Below are 27,762 nucleotides of genomic sequence, written 5' to 3' on the forward strand. Positions count from 1 at the left end.
GTATTGTCATAATCACGGCATTTGTGTAGAATTTGACCTGAAGAAGACTAAATTAGCTTCTGCTCCTAAATGTTTCAATTAAAAATTCCAGCACAGATACTTGCAGATTTATCAAATGTAGCTACACATGTACCAAAACACTGCATTGAAAGAATAAAAAACATCATGAAAAAGAAACGGCAATCCATTCATCAGGTTCTCTTGCTAATCCACCATAGAAGTAGCCAGCATATCATAAATAATTATTTTTCATGAATGTAAGAAAATTGCAGGTGATGTAATACTAGTGGGACTCCCTCCTTTAAAGGCCAAAAAAATCAACAGAACATATTCTCGGGACAACTATTGACGATATACTGCTATATTACAGTTTGAAGATAAATGCATAATTGTACAGCACTAGACATAATTATTTATACCTGGTACAAGTACATAATGGACTGCGACCTGTTCCACAATGCAATCCAAGAGTTAAACTATCATAAATCTATGTTAGAATCATCCCAGCTCGTAGATCACTTCATACCACAATAACCTAAGCCTGATTCAACAAAGCGATCTATAATTCTATGTTAAAGTATAGGCATTCTGATGATCTTAGCAATAAGATCAGTTGGGAGACAAAAGCTCTAGGGTACCAGGTTGCATCAAGTAATCTTAGTTCTGAGACTATCATAAGTTCCTGTTAAAGCGGACCAGTTATGATCGTCTTAGCATCAAGTTATCTTAGTTCTAAAACTATCATAAGTTCATGTTAAAGTGGACCAGTTACAATCATCTTAGTATCAAGTAATCTTGGTTCTAAAGCTATCATAAGGTCATGTTAGCTGACTGACTGAGTTTGGTTTTACGCCCCTTTTAGCAATATTCCAGCAATATCACGGCGGGGGACACCAAAATGGGCTTCACTCATTGTACCCATGTGGGGATTCGAACCCGGGTCTTCGGCGTGACGAGCCAACGCTTTAACCACTCGACTACCCCACCGCCCTAAGGTCATGTTAAAGCAGACCAGTAACTATCGTCTTAGCACTAAGATCACTTGAAAAGATCCTGCATGGTCAATTAATACATAGCAATCTTGGTTCTATGCCTATCGTAACTCTTGGTTACAGAATATGGTCGTCTTAGCACTAAGACTGTTTTGAAGAAGATCCTGCAGGGTCAGTATTCACAAAGCAATCTTGGTCTGATACCTATCGTGAGTTAAGTCTGGCTTGAAGAAGCAGCATATGATCTTGGTCTGATCATCTAATGACTAAGATCACTTTGAAGAAGAAGCAGCTGGGTCAATTTATAGAAAGCAATCTTGGTCTGATACCTATCGTAAGTCTGGCTTACAGCATATGAGTTACGATCATCTAAGTACTATGATTGCTTTGAAGAAGAAGCAGCTGGGTCAATTTATAGAAAGCAATCTTGGTCTGATACCTATCGTAAGTCTGGCTTACAGCATATGAGTTACGATCATCTTAGTACTATGATTGCTTTGAAGAAGATATAGCAGGGTCAATTTATGCAGTCTTGGATCAATGCCTATCGTAAGTGGGTTACAGCATACTAGTTGTTGTCATCTTAGCAATAAGATCACTTTGTAGAAGGTGCTACTGGGTCAATTTATACAAAGCAATCTTGGTCCGATACCTGTCGTAAGTGGGTTACAACATATGAGTTACGATCATCTTAGCACTAAGATCTTTTTGTAGAAGGTGCTGCAGAGACAATCTGCACAAAGCAATCCTAAATTCCATGACAATAACATATTCATGATAAATCATAAGAGTTATGATAATCTTAGCACTAAGATCGCAATGTGGAACAAGACCCTGGTCATTTACAACAGGGAAGGTAGCAAGAGAGAGTCGTTTGAAAATCATCCATTCAGTGTTCAGTAGTGGATGGCCACACAAAAGAATCTAAATATAATTAGTGAGTGAATTTACTTTCACAGCACTTTTATCAATATTCCAGCAATATCATGATGGGGGACACGGAAATGGGCTTCACACATTGTACCCATGTGGGGAATCAAACTCGGGCCTTCTATGTGATGAGCGAACTCTTTAACCAATAGGCTACCCCACTGCCCCTAAATATAATTTAAGTGACCTGAAAATTGGCTCACTTCACGAGGTCATCAAACACATAACAAAACATTTGTGCTGATAGTTGATACTTTTGCCCCATTGTAAATGACCATGTCCAAAAGTGGCATTGTGTAGAGTTCTAGCCCAAGACAGCATCCTTATAAAAAACACAAGAAGATAAGACACTGACTTGATTTCAGGCTGTTCGGGATTCTTTTATGCTTTCAAATTTCCTTGGAATATTTTGTGTAATATTTGTCCTGTGAGAGTGGCTACTCTTCACCAACTGCCTTGTTTACTCTGCAGTGCATTAAACCAATCGCCCTAGAAAAGAAATGATGATAATGTAAAGTTTATGAATAAATACTTTCTCTGAAAATAATTTATTTTGTCAGTTATGAATAATATCAGTTATATACTTCAGAGTCACAGAAACTAAAACTAATTTTCTACTGACAGAAGAATTGAAAGAAAAAGAGAAAAGAGAAAAGAAAAGAGAACACAAACAACATTTATTTGGCCGATAGCCATGCTTAAAAGTCAAATTTGTTTACAAACCATGATCGCAGTGGCACACAAAATAATCAGTTATAACACTAGATTTTCAAAATTGATAAAATATGAGCTAAATGTTCACAATAGTTGACCACTTTTCACCCCAAATCACTATGCATGATTACATGCTTAAAACATTCTCACTGAAGTTAGGATATCTGCATTATTGATTTAAATGTGATCCCAAATTCAGACATGTGGGATTGTTCAATCTCTCAAACTGATCAAGGTATGATGCTTTTGTGATCTGTTTTATCTACAGAGGTACTTATTGTATGCATTTGGCACATTTTTTACCCATGGTAGGCCTGTCATTTTAAGTATGCTTTTGGCTATCATAACTACTGCTATACTTTCTTTGTCAACCCACCTATGATGTTTGAAAGACTTAAGCACCATTGGAAGTTGTCATTTTATGTCTATCGACATTGACAAAGGTGGCATTTTTTCAACTTGACATGTGTTTGAACATAAAGATGCTCGAAGGGAGAGAACTCTGCACTAGTTAATAAATAACATTTTTAATAGTTGAAGATGCTTTGCGTGTTGGCTATTTATCTTACAAGCAGAAAAGCTGAATCTGTTAAATCCCAACCGTTGCAGCTGAAAATCAATGTACCAACATTCATTCAATTTTGATTCTGCATTTGTTAAAGAGCACACATCTGTTAACTTTACAAAAACAACAAAAAACAAAACAAAAGCAAGGCCAGAAAAAAAGTTATCAGCAAAATAAGAATGTATTTTCCTTATTTTCTTTTCCTCATAAGGAGACCAAAGTCCTCACACTGCACATCAGTTTAGATAAGGATAGATAACTCTTCCACTAAAATCCAGACAAGACATTCACATTTTTATTCAGACAAAAACCAAAAGTTTCAAATGCTCTGAAAGAAAAGTATTTTAAAAACAGCATGATTTTATTGACCTGTACGAAGGCCGAAAACATTGACGTTTCCTAGTCTACAACCTTCATAACGAGGATGTAAGTATTGTGTGTTAGTACCTAACTATACAATCCGGATTTCACTAAACAGGGGCCATGCATAACAACTCAATACATTAGGCAAACATTACTCTGCATACAAACAAGAACACAACACATTAGTGTTTTTTTAAGAAAAATTACTGGTCCAAACAATGAACCCAAGGCCAAATATACCATGCTCCCAATGTAACGTAGCTGAACCTGTTAACTAAAACACAATGTATGGCACACATTGTTCTACATAATATGTCTAAAAGTTCTGATTTTCAGTACAAAAAACATACATGTATATATGTTCACCATTGATATGAAAAATGTTTTGTTTGCGTTTTCTTCTTAGTGATATGTATGATAATGGAAATGTATGTATGTTTCATGCTACACTCAGTATTCCAGCTATATGGTGGCGGTCTGGACCAGACAATCCAGTGATCAACAGCATGAGCATCGATCTGCACAATTGGGATACAATGACATGAGTCAACCAAGTCAGCAAGTCCCACCATCCGATCATGTTTAGTCGCCTCTTACAACAAGCATGGGTTGTTGAAGACCAATTTTAAACTGGATCTTCTCGGGTCTCACATTTGATGCAAATGACGATGATGTAAACAAGATAATACAACGTGGAAGTTACGATTAGATTGACAAACAGGGTTATTTGCCTATTTGATGAAGCAATCGTAACAACTGTTGATGAGAACATTTCTGGATGTCCTTGTGAGTGCCATGAGGGTATATGTGATGAAATGATACCATGCAGCGTAAAGCAGTTACATATGTTAACAAAGGAGCAATGCAGTAAAGCTGGACACCATCTTATGTAGCAATTCTAACGTTGCGATAGACGTATACAGTGTACGAGTTGTTGCTCTGGTTGGTTCGCAAAACACCCCATTTCACAAAGTGGTCAAAACAATATAAGTTTGACATGTTGTGACAGTAGTAACTGAAATCATTTTGATCAAAAAGTTCAACAGTCCATTTGTTCCAGAAACAGTTACTTTCCAGTGGTGAGCACATGTTAAGGTACATGAATTACGACAGATGTAGTTACGATCCATTTGTGAAAAGGTAATTTGACTTTTTTTGACAAAGCAATCGCAAAGGTACAAAAGTTTCATGCCATAATGAAGTATCTGAATTACGACAGTCATAGGTAGGATCAGTTTGTGTAAAGAATATGTCCCACTCGACAATCAAATGCAACAGTACAACAATTGCGAGCCAAATTAAAGTATATCAATTATGATAGTCGTTTGGTGAAAGGTTAATTGTTGTATTTGTCAAAGCAGTTGCACAGTGGAAAGTCAGTTTGAAGTATATTGTATACAACAGTCATAGTTAGGCCTTTTTTGTTATTACTTGGTTTACGGATCCGCCGACCAGAAATGTGAGGAAAGTGGGAAAAAGAAGAAGAAGGTTTGCCATTATATGCCAACTAACTGATAAAAAACAAAGAAAGTGAAAAAAAGGAAAAACCAGCAAATTAAACCTTTCAAATACTCCCTGAAACAGTACTTGTAAGTGGGTGTAAGATCTTTTCTGGTCCACACCCCACCAATCTACTTAAATATTTTATTCTCCGAGCTGAGTTGTCAGAATTATACACTTTTACCTGTGGAACAGAGAGAAAGCTAACGCCACAGACTGCTCAGCTGGCATGCCGGCACCTGGCATAGATGATATATACTCAAGTGTGCATGGCACCTGGCAGTGTGCATATAACATCTATATATTCCCCCCCTTTTTTCCCTTCCTACTGACCTAATAATATATTTTTTTTAAATCTGTAAACCAAGTAATTAAAAACAAGGGCCTTATGATCAGTTTGTGAAACAGCGTTATTTGCCCTGTTGACACAGAAATAGAACCAAACAGGTTTGTCCACTTTGTGAAACAGGGACCAAGGCAGCATCAGTCCCGATATGTATCACACACAAATGAAACAAGTTAACAGTTGAATATAATTACAGACTCACAAACACACAGGTTTCTATATCGTACAATCACCGGCACATAAACACTTCCTACTTCACTAATGGGCACTTTGGTATTAACATGCAATAACTACGATAACAACGATATACACAGTTTATGCCCCATGTCGATGTTTGAAGACTATTATCCACTAAATAAGCAGTTAAAAAGAAGGATGCTTTTCAAGTATTTCCTTTTGCATTTTATGATGTAGGAGTCACTAAAATCATATTTTCACTGATAGTTTTACTTAAGTACAAAATTTGAAGACAAAGTCTAATCTTCTATTTCAGTGAGATTAGCTGCAATGAAAGATATGTTGAAATCCTGCAGAATACTTTAGGACTGAACTTTTGATAATGCTTTCAGCAGATTTTAACTATTGTGGAATCTGTAAGTCCAGTGAGTCCATGACCAAGGTCCATTGAGCGTTCTTAGCACTAAGGAGTTTGTAACTTCCATATTTGATCATAGACTTATGAAAGTTGTAGTCCTATAACTGCTCCGTGGAACGAGACCCTGAAGAAGTAAGCATCTGTCCAAGGGACACCTATTACACAGAGTTCGTTAGACATAAACATCTGTGTCTACATAGAGGCCAGTAGACATTTGTCTGTGTCCACTTGAATTTGTCTAGACAGTCCAGAAGACACAAACCTCTTTCCACGGGGCACCTTCTACACAGTTCATTGAACAAAATATCTGTTTCTACTCTGCTGAGTCTACATAGATGTGTCTACTTGAAGTTGTCTAGACAGTCCAGAAGACAGAAACATCTGTCCACTGGACACCTTCTATACAAAGTTCATTGGACATAACATATGTGTCTAATCTGCTGAGTCTACATAGAAGCCAGGAGAAATCAGTCTAAGTCTATTTGAAGTCTGGAAAGACACTTGACACTACTGGACAGCTTCTATGCAAAGTCCAGTTGACTCAAACATTTGTCTATGTCTACTTAACCACATAAACAATCCAGTCATTACAAACACCTGTCTACTGGACAGCTTCTACAGAGGAGCCCACTGGATTCAAATAGCAAACTGTTTGGAAGGGTCTCCAAAGAGTCCAGGAGACTTTAACTAGACAACTCTGGACAAGTCTACTGGACAGCTTCTAGACAAGAGTCCACTGGACAAACAGTAAAGTCCATCTTCTAAACCGGACTCCACATTTGGCACGCTGTAGCAGCACATATAGGAGTATCAAGCAGGAGTTAATGCAAGGAGGTAATATTGTAGTATACAGAGGCACACATGCTTCAGCTGCTGGCTACGGAGAGGCATACATGCCTCTCAACATGGGACGATTTATGCATGCACTCCTTGAGTCACGTGACAATGCATGCACACGTTACAACTTCTCAACTTCATGCTCATCATGGGGAATCGAGTGGCCTGAAAAAGGTGGAAAATTCCGGCATGTTACCAAGAAGACAAAAACTTCACACACAAAGGTTGCACAGGGTTAAATGATGGTGTTAGTTTGAGTAAATATACATCACTGCTTAATGTGCATTTGGATCATCGAACAGGTGGAATTTCTTTTGTTTCTGAGTGACTTATCAAGGTTACACATGTGTAATTAATAATGTTTACTACTTGATATTTAGAAAAAGTCCCTAGCAAAACATTCTGGTCATATCAACTGTCTGATTTCAACCAAACTAATTCTTTGACTGGGTCATTAAGCAAAAACAAAATACCAAAACAAAAACAATGTTACTGCAGAAGATAGAAAATGTTGAATGTGTCCTCTGGTTGAGCAAATGCCTTAGGTTTGGTACTGACAAAAAGTGAATCAGTGACTGGATCCTGTCACAACTAAGGGACACAACTCTATTCAGAGATCTGTCCTGCCACAAAGACTCTCCTAACATCCCCTACATTAAACCTCAAGTGAAAATGTGGAAACATCAACTGCTGTGTCTGTGCCGCAGGTTTTTCTGTTTTATAGAATTCATTATTTTACAATTTTATAGAAAAACTGTACACAGTTGAAAGAGGTACTCAGCAACTAATTTTGATTTTCAGGTTTAAGTACAAAACTTCAGCAGATGAAGATGGAGAGCAGACCTGTTCAGAAGCATCTACACATATTATACCAGAACAATAATCTCGTCTATTCGTCATCATTCCCACGTCCTTGATAGGTTTAGAACATCAGACAACATCAAGCAGTGTTCCCCTTGTGGGTTGTCAGTTAGTTCCAATAAACTGCTGTGCTATTGCTGTGCTATTGCTAAAAGCAGCATAAAACTAATCTCACAGAGTTAGTTCAGATTATGGGAATATGAAATTGAAGCAGCACGTGTTAAATGCAAGCATGAATTGTTGAATAGTCCTGAAATATACTGAGAGAAACAAATAAAGGAACACAGGAAAATTCAAGCGTTTCTTTAATATTTTCCAGTTTTCATCACCAGCTTTGAATAGCATTGTGGGAAGAAATCCGAGAATAAATAAAGGAACACTGCCATGAAATGGTGTTCTCTTATTTGTTTCCCTTAGTATATAACCATGCCATCGTAACTGGAAATTGTCTTGGATGTGTGCTCCACTGGTTCTCGCCAGCTATTATGTCCTGCCTACAGGTAGTTATCTGAATAACCTTGTCTCATTCAACTCAGATCTTTTGATAAACATTTCCTATTCTGCCATTTTTGCCCTTTTTTCATTTCTGCAGATGGTAGAATATTTCCAAATGTGCCTCTACAGACAAGTGAGTGAGCAGTTTTATGCAGCTTTTTGCAATATTCCAGCAATATCACGGCGGGGAACACCACAAACTGGCTTCAGACATTGTGCCCATGTGGGGAATCGTACCCGGGTCTTCGGTGTGACGAGCGAACGCTTTAATCTCTAGGCTACGGCACAGCTACCTGTGAAGATCCGGGCTAGAATATTGATCTTCAGTAACCCATGCTTGTCGTAAGAGGTGACTAAAGGGATCGGGTGGTGAGGCTCACTGACTTGGTTGACACATGTCATCGGTTCCCAATTGCGCAGATCGATGCTCATGCTGTTGATCACTGGATTGTCTGGACCAGACTCGATTATTTACAGACTGCCGCCATATAGCTGGAACATTGCTGAGTGCAGGCGTAAACTAAACTCACTCACTCACTAACCCACTGCCCCTCTACAGACAGGAGTAAAAACAGGCATGGTTTGACTGGCTATGATGCATATTGAATATATACTATTCAAATCCATAAAATCATTTAGGAATTTAATTTACTTTGGACCCTGCAGTCTTTCAGGCATCGGTGATAAAAGATAAGGGCTTGTTTGTCCATTCACTTCAACTAAACAAGACTGCATTATAGGCTAGTGGGTCGAGAATCTGCTCACCGATTGGAAAGTCTTGTACTATTTCCTAGCTGCATAATACCAAAATATATTAAAAGATGGAACTTTTTGTTTCCTTGCCTGGTGTTTCGTTTAAAAACTGTAGCTTACAGGATGGCAGAACATTAGACAGGCTAACAGTAAACGACAAAAAACCAGACAATGCACCATAGGTTAACAGATTTTGAGTTTGGTTGAGCCCCAAAACATAACAAAGTAAACTGTATAAGATGAAGAAAAAAACACAAAAACAGCAAAAGTTTTGAGTACTAACTTTCATAAAAACAATAAAAAGAGCCAGTCAGCAATGAAAATACAAAAATAAATTCTTAAAACTAATCTTACCACTGGCATAAATTTTCTGACTAGAGGTCTGATTCAGAGTTACCTCCCTTGACCAAGAAAAATATATTCATTATCACAGTTGATAACCATATTAGACAAACATGCATTCAGACTAAAATGAAGAGGGCTCAAAAATTTTAAAATCTGCACTCGCCCTGTAGGGCAAGTAATATGAACTTTCCACTCGTCCTCCTAAAATTGTACTTTCCCTATAGATCATGCATCACAATGAATATAAATTTAATTTATTGTATTTCAAAATGGTTGCTTGGAATAAAACTACATTTCTTACTTTGACAAAATTGAATTCGTTCACCATTTAAGATATCTGAACTTCAAGGAAAAGAAAATTGTTACATTTGGGTCAGAAAATGTACTCGTCCTCTAGGAGGAGCAAATTATGTTTTTCTCTTGCCCGAAACAAATTTTACTTCATCAATACGAGCGGACAAGTGGTATTTTCGAGCCCTGATGAAGAAAACATCTCGTAAACATCTCCGATTTAACATTACACATAGAACAGTGCAGTTATATAAAGGCAGGCAACATAACCACTTAGCTATGAAATAAACAAACCATTCATTATATACAGACATTCCGTGAGTGGTCAATCATTAGTGTACATGCACAATTAACAGATACATATTTAGTTGATAGGGCAAATACTCTGAGTTTACAAACAATTTCTAGTGTTACAAACTTTACAAAAAAAGCCAAGGCTCAAGAATATGTTGGGGATATCTTTTTGTTGTGAAAGTGTTTCGAAAAAATATTCCCATAAAATAATCATGATCCTTGACCATTCTTGTTCAGGTAATCACAGAATTATATGAAGACCTTGAAGTATTATCTCAATCTTAATGAGGTATTCAGTATTAATACTTTAAACAAAGTGCTGATACTGACAAGTGACCTGTCCTGTGTTCATAGATTGGGGCATACAACTATTTTTCCACAAGAACAATGCCATTTGACTTGATTTGGTTAAACGTATACAACTAAATTCCTCAAACAAAGCATGATCCAAGGTTCTTAGGGCTTTGTTCTGGTATGTAGCATTTGAATCTGGGACCCTCTGAGATTCATACATTTAACATTAGGGCTAATGTTCAGCTGTCAACAAGTTTAGAGGAACACGGTATTTATACAAATTGTGGAACTGCTGAGCTGAAATTCTTACAAAAAAAATGGAAAAGGAATAATATTTTTTATCAGAATTTTTGTGTGAATCCTTCCATCTATGAAAAGAAACAGCTGTTGTATTGCTAATATTAAGGAAGAGGAGCGAAATGACTTCAGCATGCACTACTCAAGTTATAAGAGGGAAACACAGCTGTCATTTTATTAACATATAAACATTCTTGTGTATTGTGGATATACAGAGAGATGGGTGCATTTGCTAAGAAAGTTCACAGTCAACAAGTTTATTGCTTGTAAATATTCACTGGAGAAAATATTATGCATGATGTGACCTTATAGTCACCTCTGATTGGATAAAAGTAAAGTGAAACCTGTCTAAACTGGCACCCCATGGAACCGAAATGAAATGCTGGTTTAGACAGGGTGCCGGATTAGACAGTGTCGATCATTTTCAACATGGCTGCCATTTACACTCGTCAATCTCTTTACAATCTAGCGTGCTGAGAGGAGTGTATTGGATTAAGGGACCCTGATTGGACTGCTCACACCTATGCCGGCTTAGAGCGTTTGATTCACTACGCAATTACTATTTCCTGATTATCTACGTGCCAAGAGGATTAATTACTGTATTGGAATATGGGTCCTTGATTGGACTGCTCATACCAATGCCGGATTAGACAGTGTTTTAATGATCATAATATCGTTGTAAAATAGGGGGACCAAATTTTTTTGTCGGTTTTGACAGTGTGCCAGATTAGACAGGTGCCGTTGTTGGCAGGTTTCACTGTATACCGGTGTTAATCAATCAGTATAAACTAGCACTTTAAAACATTTGAAGAATTCAGTGAAAACACTGCAGTGATTTTCATTCATCAGCAGATTAAAATTTTGCCAAAGCAAAAGAAAATACACCTGACATTTTGGCAAGAAACACAACAGGAAAACTGTCGTGAATGTTATAAATATCCATAAATGGTTATCCCAAAACTTTTCACACAGACTAAGAAGGTTTGAAGAAAAATATAAAAATATGCAAATTGTGGAATTGAAATGCACACCAAAACAAAAAAGGATTATCATCCTACAATGAGTACTTTTTGTGATATCCTCTTGTGTACGAAGGAAGACATAGCCAAATAAAAGGATTATACTATTTTAACTTAAAATTTTTACAAACCAAATATTTTATTTAAAATATTTATACTTTTGTCCACTGTTCCTATTCACATGACTTAGTTTGTTACAAAGAGACAGTGCCCGGTTTAATGTGATAACATAAATATGCATCTTACAATACTCAATATATACATCTTACAACACATCAACTTTCTAATGAATGAAAGCGAATTTCAAATTCTGTGTATACCGATTACAACTTGTAATCCTCTTTTTCCTAATCAATATAAATGTTACGTTTTCTTTGGTTAAACATGAAAGTATCATGATAAATGGTTACTGCCTGGTTGACTGGTAACTTCGTTTCAACTGCTTGGTGAAAAATAACACCACACAGTTTGAAATATCCTCGGCCTGAGACAGTTCCAATGGATGGCAACTTTTCCTAGTGGACTAAAATTCAGATAGATGGCAACTTTGTAGCAAATTATTAATGTGAACTAGTGAAAACAGATAATTTCTAGCCCTGCTATTCATGTACATGTTATAGTTTCTACTGGTTTTGGGAATTGATTGAAATCTCACAATTGATGATTGCTTTATTACCAATGAGCAATCATTGAAAGAAAATGGTTAGTGTCATTTTTCAGATTTTCCTTTTCAGTTTGTTATTGCAGATAAGTATAACATTGTTCTCCTTTGTTTTTGGGGGGGTTTACTTAGAAACTGTGGAAATTGCATTTGCAAATTTCATGTCCAATGTACAATGACGCAACTTGTTACTTTAAAGTGATGACTAATATATATCATGAACACAAACTTCTTCAAGAAATATTCAGTCATGATTTTTCAGAAAGTGAAGTGAGTTTTCTAAGAATTAAACACATTTTCAGGCCCCGACAACTTCTAAGATATGTTCCATCGTCAAGGGTTTAAACACTAAAACAGTAGTTCCCAAATCGTTTGTGTTCGATTATGAGAAAATGTGACAGACTGCTTGGTTGTTTGGCCACTGGGACCAATCTTTGATAATTTCAATTAATCGGAACACCACTAGTTACTACTCCATTTCAAAGGATGGCAACATTTTCAAAAGGACGAAACTTCAGGTAGATTGCAACTTTGTAGCATATTATTCTCAACCAGTGAAAACAGAATTATGTTCCTGCTCCGCAATTCATACACATGTTATAGTTTCTGCATATTGACTTCGTTCCGAGTCCTACCCTTTGATTTCTTTACACAGCAGCAGATGACGGGGATGGCGATGACGGTAACCACGCCGATGACGATGAGCGCAATCTCCCACCATTTCCAATCGTGATTGCCATTATCTGGTGTGGGGAATACTGTTGTTCCTGCAAAGATAAAATTCAACAGTTTATTGTGTGTTTAAAAAATTTTGCTCCGGAGGGATTTATGCAGAGTTGCTAAATCTAGAGAAAAGGTGGGAAGGGAACTTTGAAGTTTTGAAAAACATATTTAAGGGGACTTTTAAGTTCCTAATCCTATTTTCAAAAATTCATAAAAATTGGAAATTTTTACTATAAATTGTATATTTATATACCTATCCTATCTCACGTTCTGTACTATCTGTTATTTTTCACAGCAGAGTGGAAACGAACTGTAAAACAAAATTTTTGGCCTCTTTTGAACCATTTGCCCAAACACACACCGAGCTGCTCCTGTATCTGGAAACTGCCAGCTGAATAGAAACTTGCAGCTTGTCCTCACATTGGTCATGCTTCTTTTCAGTTCTATTATTCAGTATCAGGGGCCTCAGGCAAAGGGTACAAACAATATAAAATATTGTTGGAAAAGCTGTACAGATTATGTAATACATAGTACACAAGATTCCATTATATTGACTGCATGATACTAGTGTCTAAAACTCCCAAAATTCCAAGACAGACAGTCGGACTGGTAGCTTTAAAAAAATTACCAGTCCGGATACAAACTTGCCTGTCCGGTTTTCAACAATAAAAAACAAAAAGAAAATCAGGTTTCTGAATACTTTACAGCAGAAAGCCGGACAAATTTCCGTAACATCGTGTGGCCTTACGATAGCGACTGCCATATCCAACTCGTGCAAGCTCCGTTCACTGTTTGTAGGCATCGCAATGAACTATATAACACTAACAGGCAGTGCACGGAGTTTAGGTAAACTGTAAGCACACGTGTTGTGATTGGTTATCGTAACATGGACTGTCCAATCGTAAGTAGTTTAACATAGTTATCATAATACCTTGAACACCTCGAACTGATGACAAGAGAACATGTCTGATGTTATGAAATATTTACTGTTAGGGGTAAAAACATCTACCAGCCCACCGGACAGGCTACTTTTGAAATTTGACCATCCGAGATGAAACTAGACCGTCCCGGACAGTCGGGCAGGCAGTAGTATACACAAAGGTGAAAACGGGACCAGGTGCTTATAAAGCCTTGGATAAGTCCCTAATCCTGTTCCACCATTGTGTATACTACTACTGAGGTGCAAGCAAAATTTGATGAAAATTGGTCGAATAGTTTCTGAAATATTGGTCGGGAAAAAGGCTCGGGTCGCCTCGGGGGTGGTTGCTCCTCCGAGCGCTGTGGGCGGATGAGTCGCAGTGCGTGCGCATGTGTGTGTGTCTCTCTCGGCTCGGTGTACGGATGGCTGGCTGGCTACATTAAGCAGAAGTAAAGGCATGCAAGACTGATAAAAAATCATGACGAGAAACTATCATCACACACTGGGTGATGTGTAAGAGACTGTGTCGTGAGGTACGATCATCAACTCCTCTCTGACGAATGCTCTCGGCATCCCGTCTTTCAAGTAGTATAATTTCGGTTCGCCGTCTTTGTTGTCGACCAGGTCGATGTTGTACGTTTTCATGGACCATATCGGATCGGTGGCGTGTTTTCTGCTGTCTCCCTCGTGTTCGCCCGGCTGGTATAAGTACCTAACGCTGACACCCACGGTAATGTTTTCTCTGTTTTATCGTGACGTGCAGCTGCCGACGACGATTCAACAGATTTCATTTTGATGGCTTCAACTGGTCTTTGGCCCACGAGTCTGGTGACTTTGTTGTTGATGACATCCACCACTCGTGGCAAGCGTACAACCCATTCCGTGTTTCTGTTTCCGGGATCGATTAAATCCTGCGAGCATTGGTGAGAGAACAGGCGTTCGGCTAGGGTGCGATTGAATCTCTCAACGATAGCTTGGCTACGGTGAGCTCCCGCAATACCTCGTCTCACCTGGACTTTGTGCTTGGCCAGCAGTTGTGACATGGCTTCCATGACCTCGCGTCCGGGATCGACTTGCATTACGTCAGGCGAGGTCAAGCGACTGCGAATTTTCGAACTTCGAATTTTCTTCTCGGGATGTATCATGGCGCCGGCAGGTAGACTTGCCAGATGGCTTGTTTTTTAAGCCAGGCTTTGGCTTTCTCTTCTGAGACTCGAGCGGCTTTGGCGAGTTTCGGGATGGACATCCAATCCGGGTTCACCGTCAATCTTTGGGAGCCAGCGGATAGCTGTTGTGCTAATCGTGTAGTTCTCGGGGGTACTCTAAGTCCACTTCGAGCACGTAGCCTTTGTTCGAATCCGGCGCGATGCTATTCACATCGATCATCTTGGGCGAGGAGACCCATTCAAATCCCCCGGTGGGGAGATACTGATTCATCGCCCAGCTGTACAGGTTGTTGGCGTCGAGATAGAGACACTACGTGTTTGGTTGGTTTGCTGGGGTTGTGACCTTCCACGTACTTGTTGTTGGCTTTGGTGTATCGTTTGGATGCCATGGAAATTCCGCCTCGCAAGCCTTTCTCCACAAATAGGTGCATGTCGTAATCCGTTAGCAGTTTCAGCTCCACGCGGGTCTTTTTCAACAAGGCGTCCCAAGAGAGACCGGGGGAGGAGAAATACCACGCGGGATCCAGGCCATACTGTTTCGAGCACGTTTTTCTGAATATCTCGAACACGTCGGCCAACAGGAGCACATCTGTTTTCAAGTACAGGTCGTGGTAATCGCCCAGAGTCTTGCAGCCCAGTTTGTCCCACACGTTATTCGCGTGCGAGTAATCGTCCGGAGGGTGGGACGAGTCAGTCAAGTTGCTGTAAAAGTGATCAATGGGAGGCAATCGCGTCTCGTCGAACCTGGACCAGCCGTCCATGTATTCGTAGGGGTAGACTCCCATCCTCAGCAGCAGAGGTCGAGTCTCGGCGTTGGTGTATCGATTGGTGATGTTGAAGTCATCCGAGTTGTTGCCGTTGACAAGACTGTCTAGAGATGACATCAGGAACTGAATGCTGTCTATGAATTTCAGACCGTCCAAGGAGAAGGAGATGTATCTTTCCATGTTGTTGGGGATGCACGTTATTTTGCCGTGGACCTTCGCGATGGCCTGCATGATCAAGTGGGAATCGTAAACCACGAAGGTTGTGAAACACGCTGGGCATTTTGATGGTTTTGGGATCGATTTTGAGCTTCAAGTTGCACGCGTTGTGAGCGGCACCTCTGTACTTGCCGGTGACGTGGCAGTGATCTCTCACGACATTCCCATTCAGGGGTTGGTCGCACACGTGGCAATTCTTAGCTTTCTTATGAGTTCGCCAGTTGTCTTGGGTCATGCGCATGGGGACGACGGTGTACAGCTTTTTCCTGATGATTTTCTCTTTGTTTTGCAAATACGTGAGAAATCATTCGGCCACGTCGGGACCTCGGTAGACCAAGGGAGCGTTCATTTGTCCGTCGTAACTGAACTCGCGCAGGCTGTAATACATTTTCTCCATGATGTATGTACGCATGTGTGCGTGAGCATTCAATTATTCCATACGCGTTTGTGCCCGTACGCATTAGTGGTGACTCCGTCGATGGCAATCCATCGTTTCGTGTCCGTATATCCTGTGTCCGACGCTTCTCAGCATGATCATCTGGTGTTTGAACGTTTTATTCTTGAACAGGGCTTTCTTGAATCTGGCGTGCTTGATGCGTTTTTCACGCCTTTCGCCTTCCTGATTTCCTCGTCGTCGGCTTTGTTGCTGGAATACATCTTGGGTCTCAAGCCGACGTATTCGGCAATTGGCGTGCACGCGCATTTGTCCTTCATGTTGCCGAGCACTTTTTTGTTGACTTGGCTTTGAATAGGGTGGTCTTTGGGGTAGTCGCTGGTGTCGTACAGGTGCATGCGTTTCTTAATGTCCTCATACACGTCCTCGGTGTGAATTTCCATGAGCAGGGAATCCGTGTCCGTGTACAGCACTTCGCACCTGTCGCCGTACTGTTTCTTCAGCTCGTCAAGTGTTTGGATAAGTTGAGGATGCTCATCCCCACGTAAACGGGCCGTTTGAATTTGATGTGGCTTTTGTTCATGTGTAGCGCTGCCTTCTGCTCAGTCTATAATGGAGTCTCAGAAGGTGACTGTACTACAACGCCCCCAGGTAAGGAACCAAGTGAGGTAAATCTAATGCCCAAAGAAAAGTAGAACGAAGATGAACTGAAGTAAATACATCTTTGACCTGGCTATTAAGTCCCAACGGAGACCTAGAAAAACTCGACCGTGCAGCTTCCATTCAAAACTTACTCGATTCAGAAAGATGGTCTTAAAGGTACGACAGAGTATACTGTGCCAGGCGTCTGCATCAGGCGTCTGCATCGAAGGGACTCCTCAACTTGAAGTTTCTGAAACTTGAGTTGTTCGACTGACACTTGAAATTGAGTGTCGCGATCCACTTTAGTGGCAATATACTGTATAATGCTGTTGCATGGAGAAGGGCTGGAACACGGTTGTCTAAGCAGATTCACTGAATAGCGATCCTCCCATGATGTCTGGTTGAGCTGGCTACATCTCCTTATCCCCATGACATAACCCAAAATATGAGTGATCTGATCAAGTACAGTCTACACTGCCCTGTGGATGTGGGCGTGTTCCTGAAAGGACGCATGGGCAACAGTCAAGGCTACAGCTTCTGTTGTAGACAGGATCAGGTTGACTGCAGGTTTGGATTTACGGATCACTGTATCCATGTGAGCCAACTCCAGATCCTCAATGAGGAAAGGAGAGTTGCTGCGCTTAGGATATCTTCGTGAAAACTTGTAGAGATACCATCCTTCACACGTTTCAAGTTCTGGAATGCAGTGTCCAAGAACCCTGCCATCTGGAGCGATGATGAAGGTAGAGAAATTGGAAATTTTAACTATAAATTGTATATTTATATACTTATCCTATCTCACGACTTGCACCTCTCTCTCTTCATTCGACCATGAGTGGAAACGAATTAAACTTTGCTCCAGGCCTTCCTTGTCCCTATCCCCCGTGCTGTGCATGCCTTCCTGCCTTAGCCATGCTCACTAGGCTGTGACAGCACATGGCATGCACAGTCCTCACCCATGTGATCACCTTCCATACTCATTCTCGATCTTGGAGCCATAAAAGGACAAAACCGGAACGGTGGTAATCTAAGTCGTGGGGAGGTAGGGTGGGACTTTATCGCGTGAGATAATTATATAAATATACAATTTATAGTTAAAATTTCCAAATTTTTAAACTTATCCTATCTCACGACTTGCACTTATCCCACGGTAGGAAGGTGGGTCATAGATTACCTGAAGTTCAAGCGATAACAGCTAAGCGTTATGCCAAAACAACCGTAGGAAGCAACTACAAGGCAGGCCAATACTACCAAAGTTACTACGTGTGGGGGTTAGTGCGAACCCATTGACTTACTAAGCACAAGTGCTCCCAGGGACTAGGAGTCCCGTGCAATGTGGTGTTCAGTCACTACTTTCACAAAGTGAAAGGACGCAGCTTAGCGAGTCTAACCAGTCGCATCGCCGCGATTTCCAAGGTACCCCCGTAATAAAAGTCTAACAACTAGTATCGGCCAGGCCCAGTGCTTCGAAACAACCCCCACAGACACCATCCCGAGGAGGGTGAAAGGGTTATTGAATCGGAAAAACTCAGTTCAGTACCACAACATCATCTTATGACTTCCACTACTTACCACAGTAAGTTAACATAGATGTGTATAGGTACTTAGGAGCATGAACGCTACGAAGTGTAACACTTCGGGAAGGACTCACTTGTGACCCCTGCGAAACTCAGTTCATGAGTTCATGAAGTCTTCATGAACAGTTCACGAAGAGTTCATGAAGTGTTCATCAACTTCAACCAAAATCTTGATGAACCTTCTTAATGAAGACACATTTCATGAAGACACACTTCATCAACTTCATGAAGTTATTTTACACTTCATGAAGTTATATTTTACTTCATGAAGTTTTTGTTCATGAACTAAGACTAATCTTATTCACTGTAAATTTCCAGAGTAAACTACATTGAAAAGAAAATACAGCAAAAATATTACAAGATACAATACTTTCATTCATGTTATGTCAGTGGTTTTGTACAGGTGAAGCATAAAAATATTTTCAACATATTTATGAAAGTTTAAATTATCTGAATCTGATTTGTACAATTTTGCTGACATGCTTGATGTAGCTGTGGTCAGTTTGAGGGAATCTAACAAGATTGAGGAGCTGGAGAGTGGGTGTTTGCATTCACTACTGGTTCAAAAAATGAATGAGGCTATGATAACACAGTTTCACAGATGGATTTTTCAGCATCAAAGACAAGAGTCAGAGGAGACAAACTTTTAAGCAATTTGAAGAAATGGTACACAGCCAAGTTGGCTTTCTGTATACAAGTTACGTTTAAACCGAAATATAATATATTTAATAATTGCTAAAAAGGGGTCATAGGGCACTGCTTCGAAAACGTGCTTTGGCACGAAATCACAACAATTACGTAAAAGGGTATTATGACGCATTTTTGTGGTGCTGTAAGGTAAGTTGGAAAACATCTACAGCAGAAACGTGTCTTAGATTGTGAGTAGTAGTGTTTCAAACAGACAAAACTTCACTTATCACACGTTACTGATGTAGATTTTACACACTTCCTAATTTTTAATGAATCTTTCACGTTATCTACACCAATATGTCTATGGGGCCTTTTAAAATGTTTAATGTGCCAAACAAGAATATGTAAACAATATCACAATGTTTATTTCTTTACTAAGTCTCTGGGTCCAGTCTGAATATTAATTGTACGTGCAGTCGAGACTCAGCATTCCCGGGTCAATTCTTAATTTTTGTAAAACCCATCGAACACTGATTTAAACAACTACTCGCTTAGTCCGTGTAAAGTGTGAAAATGACTTAAAATGTTTTGTTTTGAAGCCAGTTTCTGACCACAGATGAGACATTCAAATTTGACATTGTGTATATGACGGTATTTCCTTTCTTTTCATGATGGAATTGGTAAATCTACCTCCAGTGAGTCGGGTGCATCCGCCATTTTGGAATGATGGCTGGTACCGGATGATCTCGTCGATCGTGATTTTTTGAAAATATGTATAGAAAATGTGGATAAATGATACCATAAATCTTATGGAGCTTTTAAAAACTGTATTGAGTCGTATTTGCTTCTTTAGATATGTTATTTATTTTGAAGAGAAAAAAACCCAACTCAACTGATTAAACTAAAGATGTGTCTTGGCATTGGTTCAATTATGACATCGAAAGAAAGAGCACCTCTAATTGGCTGGAAGCGATTTTGGCGCTTTTCTAAAATCTGAACATGGCGGTACCGAACATGACTGCATCTATGGACGACACTGATCGTGTGAACTTCCAATGTTGTCTTCTCTTTTGGTACGATGGAGAGAGAAATCAATTGTCTCTGACAATTTCTTCACCAACCAGGAAAGAAGTCTTGGCAAAGTTCTGTGGCAAACTACCGCGCCATCGTTGTGGGAATCAAAGGTAAATGATCGAAGTTTAAGTGAAAAAATATTTGCTTCTGTATTGAAAAATCGTGTGAGCTTGTCACATTTGTCAATATTTTGATAAAATCACATCTTCAGCTTGTACAATTCAGTCTTAAGACCCGAGAAGATTCGGGTTAGAACTGACCTTCAGTAACCCATGCTTGTCGTAAGGGGCGACCTACGGGATCGGGTGGTCAGGCTTGCTAATATGGTTGACAGACAGCCGCAATATAGCTGTAATATTGCTGAGTGCGGTTTAAACCTCCCAAGTTCTGTATTCCTGTGTTGACATTTTTGTGATTGCTTGTATTTGTTGTTTTAAAATTGATGTGACAATACCAAAGATATAACTTCATTATCCAGGAAGAAATTCTTTGTGCATCCTTTGTCTAAAATAAATTCTTTTATTTCAGCAAATTCTGTTCTTCATAAATTGGGATTTAATGTTGATCTTTGTGGCAGTAAAAAGAAAGGTGTTTTGCAGAAAAGGACCAAAAAGTTTTCAATATCAGGAATGTGATATGCTTTGTGTAGTATTGATTAAAATTGAAGTTCCCAATGATTAGTAAAATATACTAGCTCTATGACAAAATTAATTACTATGACTCTGTGTGATGAAAGAATAGTGACTTAGCACAGGAGTTACTTGTTCCGTTTCATTTACATGCATGAATTTAAACATCAGATATTACTTATCTCATTGAATTGTTTTATCTACCAGATCCTGCGTCAACCTATGTGCCTTCAGGGGTTAAACATAAACAGTCAAAAACAGACTTGGACTTGACAGGAACCAAAGGTATTTATTTGTGTTCGAAAGGTATAATTTGTAGTGATGCATCAATGGATCAAATGATCGGATAATTTATCATTTGACAATCAAACTTTGATTATATATTTTAATAAATTCCAATCGATAAAACTATACTGTCTTCAAGAATAACAAAGATTGGTGTACATGCAAGATTTGTAAATACCTCCAGGTAGGCCATAATACAGGAGGTCGAGGCTATTTTTAGCTTGCCAAGGGAGCCATCGTTTTCTTCTTTTACAGGTAGTGGATTAAAATAATAGTTTTAGGGTGGATGCATATATTATTTAGACCCATGTTTAATAATATGTTAGAATATGCAAGCATTGATGAAGGTTTCGTAAAGGCATGTAGTATGTTATGAAGACGTATTAAAAACAACTCCCAGGGTTGGAATTATCAATTAATCCCTTGCCTAACGTCCATGTCCACTGGGTTTTTTTCTGTCGGGCAAGCAAATTTGTATATCACACTGTACCGGTGTCCATTTGACTTTCCAATGTTAATTATGTTGTTTACTTAAACCATCAGCAAGAAAACGGTCGGTATAGTGGAAACATTATCAGGGCAAGTTGCTTTACATGTGCCACTGTATCAGAGTACACTATCAATTTTAAAGTTATTTCTACCCCTGAATTCCTGATAAATATATCACATTGAAATCGAAACAAGCGGAGCAGACTGTGAAGAAACTGTCTGCTTCCCCACCACATATAATCGCATCACGAAAACATTCTGTATTTATGAAAGGCTCAATTCTTATTGAATTCACGAACATGGTTGGAAATGTATACATTTATTGATGTTTGTCACATTCACTCTTAGGTCTATAGTCGTTCTATTCTGATTTCTACATGGAAGTCGACACATAGATATTGAGGTCTACTTTCTCAATTTTCACACACACAAACAATTGGCAACATAAGTATCTATGTCGAAACGTTGCATGTAAGTATTAAAGAAGTTGTTAGCCATAAAATTATCCTTGTCCATTCTTTGAATATGAACTAGTAAATGCCAGTACTTCCACCCTTTATAATTTAGCATTGAAATTTCATGTGTTGCTTACCATATGTCTTGTTATCGTCTATGCTTCCAGGTGATCCCGCCATCTCTGAAGGTTAAAAGGGCATGACTGTTGTTCAGTTTAACAGAACATAAAAAAATAAATTTTGTATTCTGCTTGAGCTGAAGAAGGCATTATAGTAATATTAAATGCACCAGGGATATCATTACCAGTATGCGCTGAAATTGGTTTTGAAAAATTTCAAACACTTTTAATGTCACAAGTATTTTATGGCAACTTATAGATGTATAGCATATTTCGTATCCTTGTTATATATTGTATATTGATAATGGATAGACCAGACAGAATGTGTAGTAAAAGACATATCGAGGATGAGTATCATTTTATTTGTATTTGTAGTGCCTAAGAAGAAATTAGAACCAAATATATACCTGAAAAATCCTATATATCACAAATTTGCAATATTGATGTGCAGAAACAATGAAGAGGTCTTCGTGAAGTATTCAAGAAGTGTTCATGAACTCTTCGTGTAGTATCTTCATGAAGTCTTCATGAAGTAGAGGTCTCATTTAATGTTCATGAATTCTTCATGAAGAAACTAGAGATCTAGAACGACACTTCCTCCGAACCAGATGGTGACTCAACTTGTGTGGGTGAATTGTTTCGGTGGGATGAAACCGTACGAAGAGGAGAACAGTTATGTTCCAACCACGCCGAGCCACTCTTCGATGATGAATGCTTGGATTTAGAAGTTTTCGAGGACTTTGAACGGTCCGAAGAAACGGATCTACGAGATGAAGTAGATCGCAGGTCTTGTGTAGAGGAAATATCAGCCATTACCACCCTTGCATCCCCATGAGAACTTAGGTGAGGAAAGCGTCCCAAACGCCTTTTACATACTCAGACAAACAGGAATCAGACGAAGCGTCCATAAAATCCTCGTTAGGGAGATTTAGAACGGCAAGCAGGCAGGGTGGGGTGATGTAAACATTGTTTTTAGCGGGAGAAGGACCAGATCCCACATAAGCATTCCTGGCCCAATGTGCCAAACGTCTGGCACAAGCACGTTTGTAAACTTTAAAATCCTCATTAGACAGTCCTGAATACTTAGGACCACGTTTGTCCCAATCACAACAACCCAATAATCAACACACGACGTGTGTGGGTCCCAAGCTGAAAAAACTTTATTACGCTGAGTGCAAAACTTCGTTTCTGGCCTGAACAGGCTTAACCATGTTGAGCAATTATGAGACGAAAAACAAAGATCACGTCCACTCTGTTGAGCAACAAGAAAGATAATGAGTATGGAAGGTGATCACGTGGGTGAGGACTGCGCATGCCACGTGCTGTCATGGCCTAGTGAGCATGGCTAAGGCAGGAAGGCATGCACAGCACGGGGACAGGGACAAGGAAGGCCTGGAGCAAAGTTTAATTCGTTTCCACTCATGGTCGAATGAAGAGAGAGAGGTGCAAGTCGTGAGATAGGATAAGTTTAAAAATTCTCCTCAACAGGCTTAACCATGTTGAGCAATTATGAGACGAAAAACAAAGATCACGTCCACTCTGTCGAGCGACAAGAAAGAGAATGAGTATGGAAGGTGATCACGTGGGTGAGGACTGCGCATGCCACGTGCTGTCACGGCCTAGTGAGCATGGCTAAGGCAGGAAGGCATGCACAGCACGGGGACAGGGACAAGGAAGGCCTGGAGCAAAGTTTAATTCGTTTCCACTCATGGTCGAATGAAGAGAGAGAGGTGCAAGTAGTGAGATAGGATAGTTTAAAATTCTCCTTTCTTCAAAGCAAGCGTGAGATAGGATAAGTTTAAAAATTCTCCTTTCTTCAAAGCAAACGTAGATAGCAATTCATCAGAAGTCTTGCTCCTCTCTAAGCATAGACTGTCCGCTATCTAAGCCAACATATGCGGCCTGTCTACTAGATCAGTGCTCCCTTGAAGCGTTGACAGATCCTCCGACAATGTGGGAGAAGGAGGGAAGGTTGGCCGAACCATAGCTGGTGAGATCAGCTTACTAGGCGGAGGCACTTCGAAGAGTCCGATTGCTGTATCTGTTTCCATGCTGTAGCCATGGCTCGGACCATAAGATCAAAGTCCAGATTAGGTTGAGGTTGAGTATCTTGAGAGCACAGGCTGAGATCCAGTGGGCTTTCTTGATGAGACGTTCTTTCCTCGACCTCCCAGCTGAAGAAGACCCGGACTCCTCCAGCTTCTTCCTGGAATCCCGGTCTGCTAATCATCTTGACCCAACCTTTCTGTAGTTGGCAAGCACTCATCATCGTTCAGATTCATACAAAAAACTGCATCCAGATTTCCAGCTGCATAACCCTATGCAGTGAACGCAAGAAATGTGTGGATCTTGAGCTGGAGAAGTTCTTCTTGCACTGATCGCAGACTTTTCTTTTTCTTGTTGTAGAATCTTCTTTACCCGTGATGAGTGAGTGAGTTTGGTTTTATGCCGCTTCTAGCAATATTCAAGCAATATCGCAACAGGGAACACCAGAAATGGGCTTCACACATTGTACCCATTTGGGGAATCGAACCCGGGTCTTCGGCGTGATGAGCCAACGCTTTAACCACTAGGCTAAACCCACCGCCCATTACCCGTGATGAAAGATTGTTACCTCAATTTATTGTTACAAATATACAGCACGTCAGCACTCCAGTGCAACAAGAAAGAGAATGATTATCCAAAGGGGTCACTTGATCAATCTGAGGACAAGCTGCAAGTTTCTCAGCAGCTGGCAGAGTGTCCAGATACTGGAGCAGCTGGGATGTGTTTGGGCGAATGGTTCAAGAGAGGCCAAAAAACTTTGTTTTACAGCTCGTGTCCACACTGCTGTCGAATATAAGAGAGATAGTACTGAACGTGGGATAGAATAAGTTTAAAAATGTATATTGTTGTCAGAGAAATAGTGTTGGATTAAGTCTTTAGTCTGTAGCACTTTGTTGGTATTGTTTAAAGTGAAATACAAGTCAGCTCGACCGATACAATATGTTAGCTAGTTGGGGCAGTGGGATATTCTAGTGGTTAAAGCGTTCTCTTGTCACGCCGAAGACTCGGGTTCAATTCCCTACAAGGGTACACTGTGTGATGCCCATTTGTGGTGTTCCCCGCAATGATATTGCTGTAATATTGCTAAAAACAAACGTAACACTAAACTCTTTGAGTGTTTTTTCTTAAATGTTGCAGGTACTTGCAGTTTGTAGTTTTCAGATTTCTCACCTTTAACACCGTCCTTGACATTGATCAAAAAGAGGTCAGCTGGTTCCAGTGAGGCGGTGAATGGGGCTTCTCGTGTCATCTCCAGTGTGAGGTACCTCCCCTTGGAGCACCATATTTTGGGTTTACTGCTTGTGCAGCTGTACGTCTGTTGAAGAAATAGTCCATCATCATCATCTATCATCATCATCACAATTATTATCACAGATCACATAGGGCTAAAAAATAATATCATCATCATCATCATCATAATTATGCAGATCACATAGGCCTGAAAAATAATATCATCATCGTCATCATCATCATCACAATTATGCAGATCACATAGGCCTGAAAAATAATATCATCATCATCACAATTATGCAGATAACATAGGCCCGAAAAATAATATCATCATCATCACCATCATCACAATTATGCAGATCACATAGGCCTGAAAAATAATATCATCATCATTATCATCACAATTATGCAGATCACATAGGCCCGAAAAATAATATCATCATCATCATCATCACAATTATGCAGATCACATAGGCCTGAAAAATAATATCATCATCATCATCATCATCATCACAATTATCATCATCATCACAAGATCACATAGGCCTGAAAAATAATATCATCATCATCATCACAATTATGCAGATCACATAGGCCTGAAAAATAATATCATCATCATCATCATCACAATTATGCAGATCACATAGGCCTGAAAAATAATATCATCATCATCATCACAATTATGCAGATCACATAGGCCTGAAAAATAATATCATCATCATCATCACAATTATGCAGATCACATAGGCCTGAAAAATAATATCATCATCATCACCATCACAATTTATCATCATCATCATCATCATCATCATAATCATTTATTATATCACAACTTACATGCGCCAGAGTAAATACTGTAAGATTTCCCTCGAAGACCTTCAGCTTAAAGTTGCAGTACTGATCTTTTGGTAGGAACTGCAGACACACTGTCTTATTCGTTTCTTCTCCAGTGTATTTGAAAACTGCTTGGCAAAGCGGGGGCAGGTCAGATGTTCGATCACTGTGACGATTCTTGACAACAACTGTCTGACTTTCATCCACCTCCCTCCTTCCACTGATACTTCCGCAGTCTGTGTCCAGGTGAACTGTAACCATGGTAACAGTGATTGAGTGCATATTGTTTTATACCACAGTAGATACTGCTTAAACCTACATACTGAGGTGGCAAAGGTTTACCAAGCTACCTGCATCCATGTGTCCCATACAGCCTTCATCTCACCCCTACCCACACTGCCTATACACATGTTCGGGGCAGTGGGGTAGCCTAGTGGTTAAAGCGTTTGCTCGTCACGCCGGAGACCCGGGTTCGATTCCACACATGGGTACAACGTGTGGAGCCCATTTAAGGTGTCCCCCACCATCATGTTGCCGGAATATTGCTAAAAGTGGCGTAAAACCAAACTCACTCACTCACTATACACATGTTCATTACAGCCTTCATCTTACCCATATCCATTTTGCTTGTACACATGTTTAATGTAGACTTTATTTCACCTCAATCATGCTGACTGTACATGTGTTCAATACAGCCTTCATCTCACCCTCACCCACGTTACCTGTACACATGTGTTCAATGCAGCCTTCATCTCACCCCAACCCACGTTACCTGTACACGTGTGTTCAATACAGCCTTCATCTCACCCATACCCACGTTACCTGTACACATGTGTTCAATACAGCCTTCATCTCACCCTTACCCACGTTACCTGTACACATGTGTTCAATACAGCCTTCATCTCACCCTAGCCTCTCATCCATGTGTTCAATACAGCCTTCATGTCACTAACCATGTTACTGTGTACATGTCAATACAGCCTTCATCTCACCCTTACCCACATTACCTGTCACATGTGTTCAATACAGCCTTCATCTCACCCTAACCTATGTTACCTGTACACATGTGTTCAATACAGCCTTCATCTCACCCTTACTCACATTACCTGTCACATGTGTTCAATACAGCCTTCATCTCACCCTAACCTATGTTACCTGTACACATGTGTTCAATGCAGCCTTCATCTCACCCCTACCCTTACCCACGTTCAATGCAGCCTGTACACATGTGTTCAATGTGCAGCCTTCATCTAACCCATACCCACGTTACCTGTACACATGTGTTCAATACAGCCTTCATCTCACCCTTACCATCGCTACCTGTACATATGTGTACAGCATGTGTTCAATACAGCCTTCATCAATGCACCCCTTACCCATCCCACCCTCTACCTGTACACATGTGTTCAATACAG

At 39.8% G+C, this 27,762-nt stretch overlaps 1 protein-coding gene across 3 annotated transcripts in view; it reads right to left on the reverse strand.

The window, feature by feature from the left end:
• Positions 1-2,306: 2,306 nt before the first annotated feature.
• LOC124259525 overlaps positions 2,307-27,762 on the reverse strand; it is a 43,092-nt gene continuing 17,636 nt past the window's right edge. The window contains exons 5-10 of one of the 3 annotated variants that reach the window (XM_046693655.1): positions 26,351-26,598; positions 25,454-25,598; positions 22,256-22,300; positions 12,788-12,919; positions 6,773-7,007; positions 2,307-6,741 (exon numbers count right to left, since the gene is read on the reverse strand). In XM_046693655.1, the coding sequence (XP_046549611.1) occupies positions 6,964-7,007; positions 12,788-12,919; positions 22,256-22,300; positions 25,454-25,598; positions 26,351-26,598 (614 nt within the window). In that variant the 3' untranslated portion in view covers positions 2,307-6,741; positions 6,773-6,963. The remainder of the gene's footprint in view (positions 6,742-6,772; positions 7,008-12,787; positions 12,920-22,255; positions 22,301-25,453; positions 25,599-26,350; positions 26,599-27,762) is intronic. The other 2 variants (XM_046693657.1, XM_046693656.1) reach the window with 2 other exon arrangements.

The sequence above is a fragment of the Haliotis rubra genome, unplaced genomic scaffold, assembly GCF_003918875.1.
Source record: "Haliotis rubra isolate DU_JTF1 unplaced genomic scaffold, ASM391887v1 Scf727, whole genome shotgun sequence".
Taxonomy (NCBI): domain Eukaryota; kingdom Metazoa; phylum Mollusca; class Gastropoda; order Lepetellida; family Haliotidae; genus Haliotis; species Haliotis rubra.